We start from the raw sequence: 16,819 nt of genomic DNA on the forward strand, positions 1-16,819 counted from the left end.
CCACCCTGGCCCAGGAGGTAGCTGTTATCCTCATTTTTGAGATAGGGAAGCCAAGGCTTGGAGCCCTTATGGGCTGGGCCCAGACCAGTTATCCCAGTGTCCGGGCTGCAGGTGAGACGTGCCCTGCTGACCACTCATGAATGCGCAGAGATTCCTGCATCTGGGAAATGGCAAAGCAGGGACGAGTCAGCTGCAGAGCCCACTGTACTACACCTGGGACTCATTTTGATGACCCACAGGAACATCAGGCAACTGGAAGAACTGCCGGGGATTAGCCCAGGGCCAGTGCTTGGTCCAGGCCTTCCCCGTGGCCTTGGTCTCTCTACCTGAACAGTGGGGAGGCCTCTCCCATTTCCTTTCCCATGAGGCTTGTAGAGAGAGCATGGGTCCATGGCAGTAGGAAAATGATGCCCCTCTGAGAAGCCAGAGAGGAGGGGAGAGCTGGCCAGGCAGGCAGGGTCAGGTGAGGTTGGGGACACCTCCTGCCACGATGTCCTTTTGTGATGTCCAGGCAGCGGGTGCTCAGGTATCTGTGCTCTCCCTGCAGTGTGCAGAGAACACCAAGTTCCTGGTCCGGGCCTCCTACCTGGAGATCTACAATGAAGACGTCCGTGACCTGCTGGGTACTGACACCAAGCAGAAGCTGGAGGTGGGTGCAGCCCCGGCAGGGGTGGGTGGGGGCAGCTAGAGGGGGAGGTTGGCATTGGGGGTGCTCCCTCAGAAATATGGGGAAGGGTCCTGAGGACACAGGCGCTGGTTCAGACTAGAATGGGGAGTTTTGAACTTGAATTTTGGAGTAGTCTCAGAGTCTGTGAGGCAGGGGAGGGGTTACTGGGCCTCCCCGCACCGCGCAAGGGGAGGGGAGGCCTTCTCTGGGGCAGTGCCACTTACATCTGTTGAAATAGATGGAATTTGGTGACGGATTTCATTTGAAAAAAGGGTTCCACTTCTAAAAAATTATTTTGAAAAATTCTAAGGGACTTTCAAGCTTAAAAGGTAATAGTGATCATTTTTTGAGCACTTACTGTTTACTCACTGCTTTAGGCATGTTATCCCATTTAATACTCCCAGTCACCTCGTTAGGTAGATACAGGTTTCCCCCACTCTCAGAAAGCAGAGCGAGTGTTTTGTAAAAGCTGAAATGGCATAAAGGGAAGAGTATCCCCTGCTTTCCAAAGTCTTGATTCCACTTTGCTTTTATGAAAGACTGACATTAGTACGATAAAGGCTTTTTTGGTAAAAGTGAAAATCGGATTTCTTTCCGACTTGAACTCAGAGAAAGTTGGGGATACCCATATTATTATCCTCAGTTTACCAACGTGGGAAGGGAGGTTTACAGAGGGTAATTAACATGCCCAAGCTTCAACTGCAGGGAGCTGGGCCAAACCTGGAGTTGAGCCCAGATCTGTGTGACATCAGGTTCCTGCATCGCAAACATGCGATGGGCTCAGATTCTGGGACCTTGTCCCCCTCTGAAAGGGGTCTGGTGTGGAGGTGTCCAAAGATCGATGATATGACCTCAGAATGTTGTTGTGAGGATTGACGAGGGTAACAAGGGTGAGCTGCTGAGCAGAGGGTCAGCGCATAGTAGGGGCTCGATGTGTGAGCCCTTTCGTGCCATTGGGATTCCAAGAAAGGATGAGGAATATGATCTGGGGGTTGCAAAATGGACTCAAGACAGAAAAAACTAGGGCTGGCCCAACTGGTCACTGAGCATTGCTCACCTCGTAAATTGTCCTCAGTCTCCTGAAAGGCTAGAATCAGAATGAAAGGACATCATTTCCCAGCTGGGTGAAGCAGAATTAGATGCTTTGAGGGCTCTATCAAGATAGGCAGAATGGGGCTTCCCTGGTGGCGCAGTGGTTGAGAGTCCGCCTGACGATGCTGGGGACACGGGTTCATGCCCCGGTCTGGGAGGATCCCACATGCCGCGGAGTGGCTGGGCCCGTGAGCCATGGCCGCTGAGCCTGCGCGTCCAGAGCCTGTGCTCCGCAACGGGAGAGGCCACAACAGTGAGATGCCTGCGTACCGCAAAAAAAAAAAAAAAAAAGATAGGCAGAACGTGGCTGACCCTTTGGGGAGCCCAGAGAGGTCAAGTGACCTGCCAGGACTGGACAGCCAGGTGGTGGCAAGGCTGGACCAGGTCCGGGACCTTTGGGCAAGGCTTGGTTATGTCTCCCCTCTGGGACTCTCTGAATCCTGGATGGGCCAGGTCAAGTCCAAGGAGGAGGGACTTCCCTGGTGGTTCAGTGGTTAAGACTCCTCACTCCCAATGCGGGGGGCCTGGGTTCCATCCCTGGTCAGGGAACTAAGATCCCGCATGCTGCACGGCGTGGCCAAAAAAAAAAGTCCAAGGAGGAGCCCAATGAGGGGAGACTGACCCAGATCTGTGGCCAGCATGCTGGTGGCTGCCCCCAGACTCTGGGGCTTCTTATCTGACCAAGAAACCAATGCCCGCCTCCAGGCCCCCCACAAGAGGCCCACAACCAGCGGTGGAGGTTGAACTGCCTCCTTCAGAGTCAGAATGCCTGAGCTGGGGGAATGTCAGTCATTAATGAGCATCAGTCCTGGGAGGTTGCTGTGGAGATTCCCATTCTGCAGATGAGGAGAGGAGGCTGGGAAAGAGGAGGTGACTTGCCTGTGGCCACTAGGTTAGGAAGCCACAGAGTCAGGGTTGGACATTTTCCGTGGCCCAACTGCCTAAATCTCCCCAGGGAACAGGCCTTGACAGCCACGGGAGGGGGCGCAGAACCAGATAAAGGGGCTGCTGCCGATGCCCCCCAGTCTTCCAGACCCTCCCTGACCTCTAGATTGGACAGGACATTGGGATCACCTGGGTCCCGTCCCACCCCATCCATGTGGGGCAGGGCTGTTTCCCTGCTCAGATCCAGAGCCCCCCACTTGCCCCTAGGCCCTCCAGTTGTCCTGGCTTCATTTGGAGGGACTGTGAGTTCCTCTCTGACCCGCAACCATTGTATGGCCCAACTGAACAAATCCGACCCCAGGGAGCAGCCGTTTTGAAAAACAACTTGCTTGTGCTGGCCAGATAGTGGGAAAATCCTTAAAATTTTGAGCCAGAAAGACCCTTAGAGAGCTTCTAAGTCCAGTCCTCTCATGGTACAGATGAGGAAGCTGAGTCCCACGGAGGGGAAGGGACTTGGCCAAGGTCACACAGCAAATTACTAGTAATGGCGCTAATACCAGAATATGTGGGATCTGAGTCGTCAGGTGCTTTCCTCCCAGACTTTTCCGGGTGGGAAGTATAGGAAACCCGGGGGGCAGTGAGAAGCGAGTAGTGGGGTTCCATGTGAGGGAGGAACATTCATGAGTTGAGTCATCCATTCAACAGAGACTTACTGGGAAGACCCTGGAGGTCAGGCCACAGACTACAGCAGGTCCACAGGGGTGTGAACTCCCCCCACCCCCAGTCCCCGTCCAGACCAGGACGGGCCCCCAGCCCCCTCCTCCTCACCTCCTCGCAGACACAGCAGTGCTCTGCCCTTTCTACACAGGCACCTCCAGCCACCCAGCTGGGGTCTTTCCACTGTCTTCTCTCTCCTGGAGCTGGAGCAGCTGAGTCATAACTCAGCCCCCAGACGGGGACATGGGGACGGGAGCAAGGCACAGGGAGTTGCTCCTGCTTGTCGGCCCCGAAAGGCCAGCCTGCAGCATCGGGGCCCCTGCCAGCCCCCTCCACTTCCTCCATATCATGGACCCTAGGATGGGTTCGGTTACCCAGGCCCTGCAGGCCCAAGGGCTGGCAGCTGCCTGTACGTGGCCCAGCTGGACCACAGGCCTCAGGCTTGGTGAGCCAGGCCGCCAGTGACAGATGTGCTCAGAGACATTGCCCATGGGTGCCTGGAGCTCTCTCAGAGGAGGGACAGCTGGGTTCTGTATAACCCTCACAACAGCCTTAGGAGGAGCTGCTGTTCAAGAACCAGCCCAAGGGCACAGTCAGTAAAGGGTGGAGATGGAATTTGCACCCAGGTGGCCAGGCTCCACAGCACAGCCCAGGGCCTGGTAATTCTGCTAATGAGAGTGGTTAGATCAGCGAGGGCCAGCAAGGGATTTGGGGAAGCCGATTACACCCCCTCCCCCAACACCACGAACCACCATCACGGAACCCAGCTCAGTGCTGGGTGGCGGAGGTGGGGCCCTCAGGGGCCTCTGCAGTTGGTTCCCGCAGCCGGCGTCGGGCCAGTGGCAGGACCCCGCACCTCCATGGGGGCGTTTCCCGGCCGGCTGTGGTCCCGTCCTGCATGCGCGCCGCGTCCCCGCACTCGGCCGCATCCCAGCTGGTTGCCATGGCGACCGCGCTCCGCCTGGCATCCGGGAGGAACAGTTACCAAGGAATGCGGGGCGGGGCTGGCGCCTGACACTCGGGAGGTGGGTGGAGGCCGGAACAGCAGGGGAGGGGTGGAGGGATCCAGAAGGTCGGGAGGTGAGGGGGCGAGCCCTCCTGGGCCTAAAAATAGGGTGGGAGGGAGACCCCTACATTAGGTGTTGCCTCCCCTGACCTCCTTTCCTGCTCGTGAGGTTGCTCAGGCTGGAGAGGACGGCCTCATCCTCTTGGTATCTGTGTTCACCGAACCCCCTCCAGAAACCCCCACAGAGCTCCTTTCACATCCATTCTCTTTTCGATCCTCCCAAAAGTCTTGTGGAAATAGGATTTATCATCCTCATTTTACAGATGAGGAAACCGAGGCCGAGAGAGGCAAAATGACTTCCCCAACTAGCAAGTCACAGAACCAGGTTTCTAACCCGGGTCTGTCTGACTGGATAGGAAACTGCGTTCTTCCTGAGGCCAGGAGCAGCCATCCGTCACCTGCGCCTAGCATGTACCAGGCAGGCGTCTAGCCTCTGAGAGTGTGGCAGTGACCAAAGCAGGCACACAGCATCCCAGGCTACCATCAAGCCCTGCTCTGTTTGCAGGCTCTCCTGCTCCTGTCCTTTGAGCTCCGTCCTCACAGCCACCTTCTAGGTCAAGGTCAGCCCTTTGTCATATCAAACTTCAGTTACTCCAGGATGCTGCAGCCTCTCTCCAAGCCCTGCCTCTGGAGTCTTCCACTGCCGGTGACCCCAGTGCTGCCCTGCCACTAATAGCTGTGTGACCTTCAGAAAGCCACTTAACCTTTCTTTGCCTCCGTCGCTTATCTGTTCCGTGAAACCCAGTCCTTCGGTCTGGGTCTGGCTCTTTCTCCGGACTTGGGGAGATAGGGCAAGCCTGTGCTTGCCCCCCTCTGCCCCCCGCCCTGCTCTGCAGCAGGGGCCCAGCTCCACCTGGGACCCTGAAGCTGCCCCGGGGCAAAGCATCTGAGCCTACTCTGGCTCAGACCAGCGGACAGATGACTTCTGTCCTAATTCATTCTGCTCTTCCCAGAGTGGTTTTATTTCCTCTCACATTGCTTTTCACAGCTCTGTGTCAGCAACAAAACGGCTCAGCTGCCTGGAGAGCAAGCACGCAGCAGTCAGATAAATTGATTTACTCGCTGCCATCGTGCTGAGGGCTGGGGGCCAGTGGGAGTTCTGGGCGCAAATGGCCCTTCACCCGCCATGATCCAAGGGTCTGGGAACATTCTTGTTGCCGTGGAGCCGCGGCAGGGAGGCGAGCAGAAGCCACGTTGGCAGGTCAGGGGAGAAGCACTCAGAGCCCTTGGGTGAATGACTACAGACAGGGTCGGCCCCCGGGAGCTGAAGCCCCAGACCAGAAGCCGCCTTCACAACCACAGCACTAACAACAACAGTGAGACCGCGGCTGCCATTTATGGAGCAGTAACCATGTGCCAGGCATCATGCCATGCGTTGTACGAGCCTTAGTTTACAGAATCCTCACCACCTCCCTAAGGGATAGGTATCTTGTACCCATTTTACAGATGTGGAAACGGAGGCTCAGAGAGATGATGTCACTGACCCAAGGTCCCACAACAAGGGAGAGGCGGGGGTGGGTTTGAGGCTGGTTCTACCTAGGACAAACCCCCAACCTGTGACAGGGAATCCGAGGTGCCAACCCGCCCTGCAGGAGGGCAGAGGTGGTGGGAGCTGGGCCCTTCCCTCAGGTTCCCCAGGGAGCCCTGACCCGTGCCTCTTGCCCGCAGCTGAAGGAGCACTCGGAGAAGGGGGTGTACGTGAAGGGGCTCTCCATGCACACGGTGCACAGTGTGGCCCAGTGCGAGCGCGTCATGGAGACGGGCTGGAAGAACCGCTCGGTTGGCTACACGCTGATGAACAAGGACTCTTCCCGCTCCCACTCCATCTTCACCATCAGCATCGAGATCTACGCGGTGGGTATGTGGGGCCGGGTGGGGACGGAGGGGGCCGGACCACCAAGCCGGGTGCCTGCTCCTAGTAGCCCAGACCCTTCACCACTCGGAGCCTCGAGGGCCGCAACTGGGAAGAGATGCTGGGGTTGCCTGGAGGAAACACAAGAGGACTGTCCCTGTGCCAGGACCCACGTTTCCAGGATAAACAGCATCATCAACAACAACAATAATAATACTGGTAGCTACCATTGAGCACTTTCTACGTGCCATGCAATGTATTTACATTAGCTCATTTGCTCCTTCCAACAACCCCATGAGGTGGATACTCATATCATCCCTATTTTACAGATGAGTGAGGAAATCGCGGTCACACAACTAGAAGGTCTTCGAGCTGGGCCTCTATCCCAGGGGTCTGCCCCCAGAGTGTGTGCCACCCAGAACTTTAGGATTCTCCTCTTTCTTTTTTTTTTTTTTTTTCCGGTACGCGGGCCTCTCACTGTTGTGGCCTCTCCCGTTGCGGAGCACAGGCTCCGGACGCGCAGGCTCAGCGACCATGGCTCACGGGCCCAACCGCTCCGCGGCACGTGGGATCTTCCCGGACCGGGGCACGAACCCGTGTCCCCTGCATTGGCAGGCAGACTCCCAACCACTGTGCCACCAGGGAAGCCCTCTCCTCTTTCTTTAGCATTCTCTACTCCAAAGCCATCTCACTCTTTCTTTATTTCTGGAAGAGTTACTGAGAAAGAGAAGAAGAAGGAAAGGAACTCGTTTATTTCAGGCCCCCTATAGACGCTGTGCTGAGTCCTTTACACACCTCATTCTATTTAAAGCCCACAACAGTCCTAAATGCAGGCATTATCATTCCCATTAACAGATGAGGAAACGGAGGCTCTGAGAGGTCAAGTGACCTGCTTGTTCAAGGTCTTACTTAAGTGCTTCAAGGTACCACTTAACTGCTAAGTGGTAGAGCTGGGATTTGAACCCAGGTTTCTCTGACATCTGGGTTTTTCCCACTAACACTGCCGTTGCCTCCAAGTTTGTGGTTCATCACAAACAGAACTCTGGAGAGCAGTGGAGCAGGAAGCAGCCTCAGCCCAACTAGGAGCATAATTGTGGAGAGATCCCAGCCCAAGGTCAAGGCCTGGGTTGACGGAACCCCCAGCAGCACACTGCCCACCTGTGTGGTGACCTGGCTCCAGGCCAACCCCCTGGTGCTGGCTGGGTCAGAGTCTCCCCCAGGGGTGATGATATGGGGAGGGCGGGTGGTGTGATCACCTCCTCATATGATGATGCTGTAGGTGGGGGCAGGGACTAGGGCCTGAGAGGACAGATCAGGAGGGAGGAGGAGCGAGTGGCCCTGTGGGGTGCCTCTTGGTCTCTGCAGATGGGTTTGAAGGATGAGACAGGCTGCCTGCAAACAGGCTTTTTAAAAATTTTAAAGATGTTTTTTATTTCCATTATAAAATAAGTTCAATAAAGATTTAGGAGTTAGAGAAAGGTAGGGGAAATTACTCATAAACACAACCGTTAACATTTAAGCATATGTTATTTTGATCCTTTTTTTCCCTGTGCAAATTTTAAACACACTTAAAATCTTCTGCTCTATATAAAGTTTCTTCCCCATGTTTCATTTCCCATGCCATCCCTAAGAATGTTCCCACATCGTTCCTGCCATGTCTTCCTGACCATGGAAGGTGGCTGAAGGACCGCGCATCAGTCAGCACCCTCCTCTACCCAGCCCTCTACAAGCTCTTTTTTTTTTTTTCCTACAAGCTCTTAATGCTGTTTCCGGTTTCTCAGTGTTGTAAATAATGCCATGATGAACATCTTTGTGTACAAAGCCTTTTCTGCTTTTATTTATTTATTGTTAAAAATGTATTTATTTTTGGCTGTGTTGGGTCTTCCTTGCTGCACACGGGCTTTCTCTAGTTGCGGCGAGCGGGGTCTACTCTTCGTTGTGGTGCGCAGGCTTCTCATTGCGGTGGCTTCTCTTGCTGCGGAGCACAGGCTCTAGGCGCGGGCTTCAGTAGTTGTGGCTTGCAAGCTCTAGAGCACAGGCTCAGTAGTTGTGGCGCACGGTCTTAGTTGCTCCGTGGCATGTGGGATCTTCCTGGACCAGGGATCGAACCTGTGTCCCCTGCATTGGCAGGCGGATTCTTAACCACTCTGCCACCAGGGAAGTCCCCTTTTCTGCTTTTAGAGTCATCTCCTCAGATTAGATTCCCTGGAGCAGGCCTCCTGGGGCACGGGTACAAACCTGTTTAAGGCTCCCGGTACATTCTGCAAAGAGCTTTCCAAAAGGGCATTTCCAAGTCCCTCCTTCCTGCTGCTCCTTAAGAAAAAAATAGCCCAAAGAATCAAGCCCCTTGCATGTCCAAGCTTCCACTGGCTGCCAGCCAGACCTTTTTACTTCAGGTAGCTGTGCTCATGGGCAAAACCAGGCCAATTCTGGTTTCAACCAGCAGGAAACTAAGGAGGAAGCCCCTGCTCCTCCCCCCTATTTCATTTGGAACCGTTTACCATGTCCTCTGGTGACAGTAAGAATTATTAATAGTATCAAGAGCCGCAGGCTGTCATTTGAGGAGCACTTGCTGTGTGCCAGGCATGACCCCGAGCCCCTCACGCCCGTGCTCTCTGTGTAATCCTCACAACAGCCCTCAGGGTGGGTCTTAGATTCCCATGTTACTAAGAGAAGGCCGAGGCTCAGAGTTAATTTCCCTGAGTTCCACAGCTGCCGAGGGATAGAATCGAGACCGGATCCCTCAGGTCTCTGCCTTCAAAACCTGTGCTCCAGGCCCCTGCTCCCAGCCAGTGCCCGGGTCCCGTCACCCCCAGAACACGGGTCTGCCCTGCCAGCACAGCTGCGGTCGCTGCAGAACTGGGCTCGTTCTCAGGGCAAACGAATCCCTGCTGTGTGCTGGGCCCTGTGTGGACTCCGTACAAGCGTGCTGTCCGTTTGCTCCTTCCAACAACCAACGCTGGTGGGGAGCTATCGTTAGCCTCATTTTGTTGATGTGAGAACTGAGGGTCAGAGAGGTGCGTGGCTTTGCCAAGGTCACACAGCAAGTAGGAGGCAAGACTTGGATGGGAACTGGGTCCAAGGCTCTCCAAAGCCGATGTTTTTTGCATTGAGGGATTCAGCTCCCTGGTGACCCAATCATATCCCTCACTGCCTCCCACTGCCCCCACCCTGCCCCGCCCCGCCGTTGCCTCACAAGGAATCTGTAAGAGCTGTCTCGATAGCCGTAAGAAATCCTGCAGCACTCAGAGAGCAGCCTGTGCCTCCCAGCCCCCGCTCTCTGGAGTCAGTTGGCCCTGGCTTCTGCTCTTGGAAGCTGTGTGACCTTAGGCATGTTAAGTGCCCTTTCTGAGCTTCACTTTTCTCATCTGTAACGGCACAATCCTAGCACCCCCTTCATGGGGCTCCTGTGCAGCTGAAATGAGACCCTCGGTGGGTGGGGAGCACCCAGGGTCTCCTTACCGTGGGGCTCACCCCAGGGCCCTCACCCCTCTGCCTGGTCTGTCTGCAGATGAGCGGGGCAAGGACCACCTCCGGGCAGGCAAGCTGAACCTGGTGGACCTGGCAGGCAGCGAGCGGCAGTCCAAGACGGGTGCCACGGGGGAGCGGCTCAAGGAGGCCACCAAGATCAACCTGTCGCTGTCAGCGCTGGGCAACGTCATCTCGGCCCTGGTGGACGGGCGCTGCAAACACATCCCCTACCGGGACTCGAAACTGACGCGGCTGCTGCAGGACTCCCTGGGCGGCAACACCAAGACACTGATGGTGGCCTGCCTGTCGCCCGCTGACAACAACTACGATGAGACCCTCAGCACGCTGCGCTACGCCAACCGAGCCAAGAACATCAGGAACAAGCCTCGCATCAACGAGGACCCCAAGGATGCCCTCCTGCGCGAGTACCAGGAGGAGATCAAGAAGCTCAGGGCGATTCTGGCCCAGCAGATGAGCCCCAGCAACCTGTCAGGTGGGCGGCAGGGGGAGGGAGTGGAAGGGAGGGCCCGGGACGAAAAAGGCCCTCTCCCTTTGGCTTCCGGGGCATAGAAGCAATGTCCCACTTCCTCGCAACTTCCCGTGAGCATAGAGTTTTGAACAGCCGGGGAGAGCCCTGGTTGGTGACGGCCCAGATGGTTTCTGCTCGCCGATGACCCAGCATGAGGCCCGTCTGCCTGGCCTGTCCCATCAGCTGGAGGCTCTGTCCCCCCGTTCCTTGCCTCTAGGCTGCACATCCGTCCTCCCTCCTGTCTGCCTGCTGTCTCCATGGCAGCGTGGTGATGCTGTGCTGCTTAGCAGCTAGGTGACTCACCCTCCCCCGACGTCACACGCCCACTCCCAGTTAGGCACTTGTGATGCCTGCTCTCACACCCAGGTGTTTGGCTGTCCTCTGGCAGGTAGAAATCTATACCTGGAGCATGGGCCTGCAGGGTCCTTGCAACCAAGGCACTCCAGAGTTTTCTTTATCTGAGAATCCCTTGGGAGAAGGGAGCACTAAAGAGACTGAGTCCATCTGTCCGTTCATCCACCTCCCCACCCACCTTCCTCTCTATCCATCCATTTTACACACCCACTGATCTACACCCAGGCATCCATCCACCCACCCAGGCATCCATCCATCTACCCATCCATCCACCCATCCACTCAACCCACCTGTCCTCCCACCCACTCCACTGTTTATCCATCCACCCACCCATCCATCCTACCGTCCACATGTCCACCTACTCATTCACTCTGTCCTGTCATCCATCCTTTTATCTATCTTTCCTCTCACCCCGCCCCCATCCATTCATACCTGCTCTGTGTGTGGACCTGTGCTGGGCATGGGGACACAGAGGTGAGTCAGATCCAGGCTCTGCCTCGTGCGTATACCTGGTTTCCTGGGGGAGAAAGACGCTCCAGCAGAGCGTCGTGTGCATCTGGCGCAGAGATCTGTACAGGGCACTGCAGGGCAGAAGGGAGTGTGTGGCCAAGGCTACCTGGGGTAGGGTGTGGTCAGTCAGGGAAGGCTTCACAGTGGGGAAGGGTGATTGCACAGAGTCTTGGGGGATGAGAAGTCTCCTGTTAGACGGGATGAGAGTGGTCAGTCTGTGCAGAGATGCACAAAGCTCTAAGGTCTGTTTGGGGACCCACAGGTAGTTCTGCCGACTGCCTGGCGGCTCGGGTGGTGGGAGGTGGCTATGTAGGGGCTGGCCGGGCCTGGAGTGCAGAGGCCCTTGAACACCACTGTGAGGGGTTCCGCTTGGGCAATCTGCCTTCCTCCTCTTTCCCTCCTGCCCCACCCCTGACCCTGCTTAGCCCCCCCGATCAGTGAGGGGAAGCTAGATGGAGGAATGGCGAGGGGCACCAGGAGGGAGTTGGGGCTGCTCTGCCGGTGGCTCCCCTGACCCAGCAGCTGACATGCCTGCAGACTTCCCATGGTTATCACGGCAGCCTTGGGGGGTAAGGGCTCTTAGCATCCCCTCTTCCTGGATCTGGAGCATGGAGCCCAGCAAGCTGAAATGGCGGAGGCAGGGCAGGCAGGGAGCTGAGATCAGGGCAGTAATACCGGTTCACGTCCTGGCTCCTCGGGGAAGCAACTTAGCCCCCCTGAGCCTCAACGTTCTCATCTGTAAAGTGGAGGTAATGACAGCACCTGCCTTGTTATTGCTGTGGGGTGGTTGAGAGGATTGCACGAGATGATTCACGTGTGGGCTTAGCACGGAGCCTGGCACGTAAGGCTCAACAGACGGTACCGGATGCTTTAACGTTATAGTTGGGTCTTGAGACCATGTGTGTCTGACTCAAAGCTCCAGGTGTTTCCAGCACAGGCACTTAACTGTTAGCGTTGCCCTCTCAGCCCTGGTTCTCCCTCTGGTCATTGGCATATTTCTCCCTCCCCACTTTCAGCAGAACTGGAAACATTGGTCTGTTTTCACTGGCCCTCCGTGCTCTGCTCTCCTGCCCCTAGTCCAGGCAGGCCCTGCGCCCCCATCCCACTGAAGCTGCCCTTGTCATGGATGCCCTCCTGGTTGTTAAATCCAGTGATCGGTCCTCAGGAGACCTCAGCTGTCCTCTTAGCATCAGCTGACTCAGATGACCCCTTCCCTTCTCCTTGAAACCCTTGCTTCCTGGACGCCCTTTGTCCTAGTTCTCCTGCCTCTGCGGCCACTCCTTCTCAGCTCCCTTGTGTGAGTCTCTCCATCCCTAACCTCCTGATGTCAGGCTGTCCCAGGGCCGGTCCTCTAGCCTTTTCTCTCTCTACACTCCTAAGGTGGGCTCATCTGGTCTCATGTCTTTATTTTTTTATTATTATTAATTTTTATAAATTTATTTTATTTATTTTTGGCTGCATTGGGTCTTCGTTGCAGTGAGCGGGCTTCTCACTGTGGTGGCTTCTCTTGTTGTGGGCTCTAGGCACGCCTAGGCGCTCTAGGCGCGTGGGCTTCAGTAGCTGTGGCAGGCGGGCTCAGTAGTTGTGGTTCGCGGGCTCTAGAGCACAGGCTCAGTAGTTGTGGCGTATGGGCTTAGTTGCTCCACGGCATGCGGGATCTTCCTGGACCAGGGCTCGAACCCGTGTCCCCTGCATTGGCAGGTGGATTCTTAACCACTGCACCACCAGGGAAGCCCTGGTCTCACATCTTTAAACACCACCTCCGTGCTCATGATTCTCACAGCCTGGCTGTGTGATGCGTGTCCAGGTCTTAATTTATAAAGGTGACTGAGTGGTGACACAGAGAGGTCAATGTCATTGAAAGAAAGGGTAATGTTACTCAGTTACCCTGGAAATGAGAGGCACGCCATGCAGGGCCACAGGGGGAAGCACCAGTGTGGGTCAGGAGGCAGAGAGGAGCGAGGGACAGCCCGGGCCAGAGCCTTTATCGGGGTTTTGGTGGAAAGACACAGCCATACAGGAAAAACAGCTCAGGACTGGCTAGCTTGAGTAAGCCCGACAGGATTGGGGCATAAGGGCTGTCCCTGCTTGCCTGGTCCTGGCCCCGGTTGACTTTGGGCAGGGGAAATACTGGCTGTGTGGGAGAGTTAGATAGAGGTGGGTGTGGACTCAGAATTGGTTGGTTTGCACATGAAAGGGTTGCTCCTCCGGACAAGCTGTTTACTCCCTCTAGGAATTGGCTGGCCCTGGGAGGGGCAGTCTCTTCCTGGCCATCAAGTCTCCCAGGATGTCAAAAACATCAGGAAGTAAAACCCAAACCTGATTGATAAACCATGTCGTCTGATTTCCAGACTTGGCCATCTGGCCATCTATCTAATTGTCATTCCAAACTTAACATATTGGACACTGAACTCTCGACCTTTCCCAGACCTGCTTGTCCTGCAGCTGTCCCCAGCCAGTGACACCGCTCTCCTTCCAGGTGTTCAAGCCAGAAACCTTGGGGTCACGCTGGGCTTCTCACTTTTGCTCAAACCTCAATCCAATCCAGCAGTAGATCCTGTTGTCTCTACCTTTAAAGCAGGTCCAGAATCTGTGCCATTGTCCCTCCCCCCAGTACATTCTCCACACAGCAACCAGGGAGCTCCTGTTCAAATACAAGTCCTTTCACTGCCCTGCCCAAACCCTCCAATGGCCTGGTTTAACCCAGAGTTGAAGCTAAAGCCCTCGCCACGGCTTGCGAGTTTCCCTCTCTGACTTGCTCTGCTCTTCGCTCGTACTCTCCCTCGCTCACTCTGATCCAGCCTCAGTGGCCTCCCGCCTGTTCCTGGAACAGCCACAGCCCCTGCCTGCCACAGGACCTTTGCACTCACCATTCCTTTCTGTCTGTCCCCAGGATCTCTGCCTGCCCCACTCCCTCACTTCCTTCAAATAACTGCTTTCCTCCCACCTTGTCTAAGAGGTCTTTCCTGTCCACACTATTAAAATTGCAGCCCTTCCCCCTGATCCTTATTTCTCAGCACCCTCCCTGCTTTCCTTCTCTTAGAAAATATTTCCTTGTTAACATGTTATGCATTTTGCTTACCTTTCTCCCCCAGTTGAAAACAACGTGTGTGTGGAGTCTTGTCTGTTTTGTTTAGTGCCAAACCCCCAGGCCCTGGAACATGTAGGTGCTCAAGAAATACTTGTTGGATGAGTATATGAGCATCTTACACAGAGACATGCTTGAAATAAGTGCAGTACTTTGAGTCTTTTTTGAATGAGCACGCAGTTGCCTTTTTATGGATTTTTGCTTAGTTCCTCCAAACCATGTGCACCTTGGCCTCAGCCCCTCATTTCTGCTTTTCTCCCAGCCCTGCTGAACAATCAGGTTCCCCCAAACCCCGTCCAGATTGAAGAGAAGCTGTTGCCCCCATCTGTGATCCAGCACAACACGGAGGCTGAGAAGCAGCTGATCCGGGAGGTGAGACCCTGGGCAGGTGGAGAGGGGCAGGCAGGTGGGGCCCAGCAGGAGACCGTCTCCAGAACGATACCATTTCCCCGCCACCATCACGTGGGGGTTGGTACTCCAGTCTCCCTTTGGAGCTCAGAAAGCTGAGGCTCAGAGAGGTGCCATGACCTGCCCAAGGTCACACAGCCAAGGAGAGTCCAAGCCGGGATCTGAACTCGGTTTCCTGACTCCAGAGTACAGTCCGTCCCCCGTCGGTGCCTCTGTGCGCAGAACAGAGAGGGCTGCGGCGTCTGCAGGGCCGCCATCTCTCATCTGTGCTGCATGAAGGGCTGGCTGTGGATTGATGGCAATGGAGAGGGCATCCCTGGCGGTAGGGATGGCCAGTGCCTCGGTGAAGAGGCCAGGGCGGAAGGGCTCTGGGCTGAGAGCAGGCAGCCTGGGTGGGCCGTGGGGACCCCTGGGCACCCATTTGACTTGACCGGTGGATAAGTGGGGCGTTAGCCTCCCAGCAAAAGCTGTCACCTCGGGGCACCTGGGTCCTCCCACAACTGTGGCTTCCAGCACACTGGGACCCAGCAGGGTAGGTAGCACCCTGATTTACAGATGCGGAGCTGACCCCAGGGGCACTTACACAGCCAGACACGTAGCGTCTCCTACCCCTGGCTTAGGCTCTGTCCTGACTCCAGTCTCTGTTGATTTCCGGAGGTTCCTGCCATTAGAGGGCTGCATTCTGAGACCTGAGCATGTGGTGGGGTTTGACATTCGATGGTCCCTTTAAGTAGGGCACTGGCTTCTTCCTGGTGGAAAACCTAATGCCAGGGAAGGACAGCTCTGTGGAGACTGGGGCCTCGACGTGTCTGCAGCTGGGCTACTGCCACTCAGCTATGACCTCAGATGGGAGCAGCCCTGGGCAGGCTGCACGGGCCTGGGGCCCAGCCTCTGGAGGCAGACCGGGTAAGGCCTGGGGGAGTCTCAGTCCTGTGGGCTGGAGGGCCGGGAGGAACCGACCAAAGAGCCCCCAAGTGCTGCCACGACAGGCGGAGGCGTTTACTATTTGGGGAGAGGCTCAACTGTAGCTCCTGGACGGCCCCATCCAGGCCCCGTCAAGGTTCTGGGAACTCAGCCGTTCATTCTGCCTTTTCCTCTGCTGCTCTGGGAGCTCCTGGGGCAGGGGCAGCGGCAGGCTAGCTCTGGGGCCCTGGGCCTGGCTCCCCGGGGCGGGGTGGGGAGGTCCCGGCAGGAGGGGACCTTTGGGGATGGCTGAGCACAAGCCCACAGGATGAGAGGCTGCGCTTCAGGGTGTGTTTTGGAATCTCATAGGGACAGGTGGACGTTGGTCACAAAGCAGTACGGGGAAGGGGGGCATGGGGCAGGGGTGCTGACCTGGGGCTGGGATGGAAGCCTCCTCCCTGAGGAAGCCGGGTTGGGTGGGCGGGCATCCTGGCTGTGTGATATGCAGGGCGCTGTCGCCCCCTAGTGATCATAAGGGAGAAGAACGCTGTTCTGGGCCGGCTGCTGGAGTAGCCAGTGATTGGAGGGTCCTTCTGCTCTGGGGATGGGGGTCACCTGCCTCCTCCTCAAGGGCAGCTTAGTGGACGCTGTGTCAGACCGCTGTCCCCTGGCGCTGCCACCACCAAGTCTATTTTATGGCCCTGGAGTTTCTTCTGCGAGCCATACTCAGAGGAAGAGTTGAGGGGGTCTGTCCTCCCTCCCGTTTGTTCTTTCACTTAAGACTCTCTGTGTGCCTAGACTGTGCTTTCCTTTCCATTCCTGAGCCAGTCAGGATGCTGAGGATGAGGGAGGGGGCCCCTGTGTGTAACAGAGGGTGCGGGCCAGGAGTCGGCTCAGCCACGGGCTGCAGCTTTGACTCCGTGGGCTTCCGTCTCTAGCTGCACCAGGGGATTTGGACTAGAAGATTCCTAGGGCTCATCCAGCTTTTACATTCTGTGAGTCCAGTTCTTACAGGCTCTGTGCCCGGGCAGGTTGTTTAAGCTCTCCAAGCCTGTTTCCTCATCTCTAGAGTGGGTATAAGGCGGCTTTCCTGCTGCTGGAAGAGGCTGGGCTGTGTAACAGGTGCCAGCCGGGGCTCGGAGGTCTGGGTTTACCCCATTTAGTCATCAACAAGCATTTTCTGAGCACCTACTAGGCGCTGGGCGCTGGAGCCAGAGGCGCAGGTGGGCCCAAGGCAGAGTTTTATTGTTTTTAATATTGGAAGTAGCATGGGAATT

The 16,819-nt window shown here is 56.1% G+C and overlaps 1 protein-coding gene across 9 annotated transcripts in view; it reads left to right on the forward strand.

Annotated features, from left to right (window-relative positions):
- The window catches only part of KIF17 (kinesin family member 17), a 48,258-nt gene that overhangs the window by 6,679 nt on the left and 24,760 nt on the right, over positions 1–16,819 (forward strand). For 5 of the 9 annotated variants that reach the window (XM_049706470.1, XM_033433151.2, XM_033433150.2 and 2 more), the window contains exons 3-6: positions 548–670; positions 6,096–6,285; positions 9,791–10,243; positions 14,494–14,603. In XM_049706470.1, the coding sequence (XP_049562427.1) occupies positions 548–670; positions 6,096–6,285; positions 9,791–10,243; positions 14,494–14,603 (876 nt within the window). Of the gene's footprint in view, positions 1–547; positions 671–4,872; positions 4,988–6,095; positions 6,286–9,790; positions 10,244–14,493; positions 14,604–16,819 lie in introns of those variants that run through there. The other 4 variants (XM_033433155.2, XM_033433156.2, XM_033433153.2 and 1 more) reach the window with 2 other exon arrangements.

Source organism: Orcinus orca, chromosome 1 (assembly GCF_937001465.1).
Source record: "Orcinus orca chromosome 1, mOrcOrc1.1, whole genome shotgun sequence".
Taxonomy (NCBI): Eukaryota; Metazoa; Chordata; class Mammalia; order Artiodactyla; family Delphinidae; genus Orcinus; species Orcinus orca.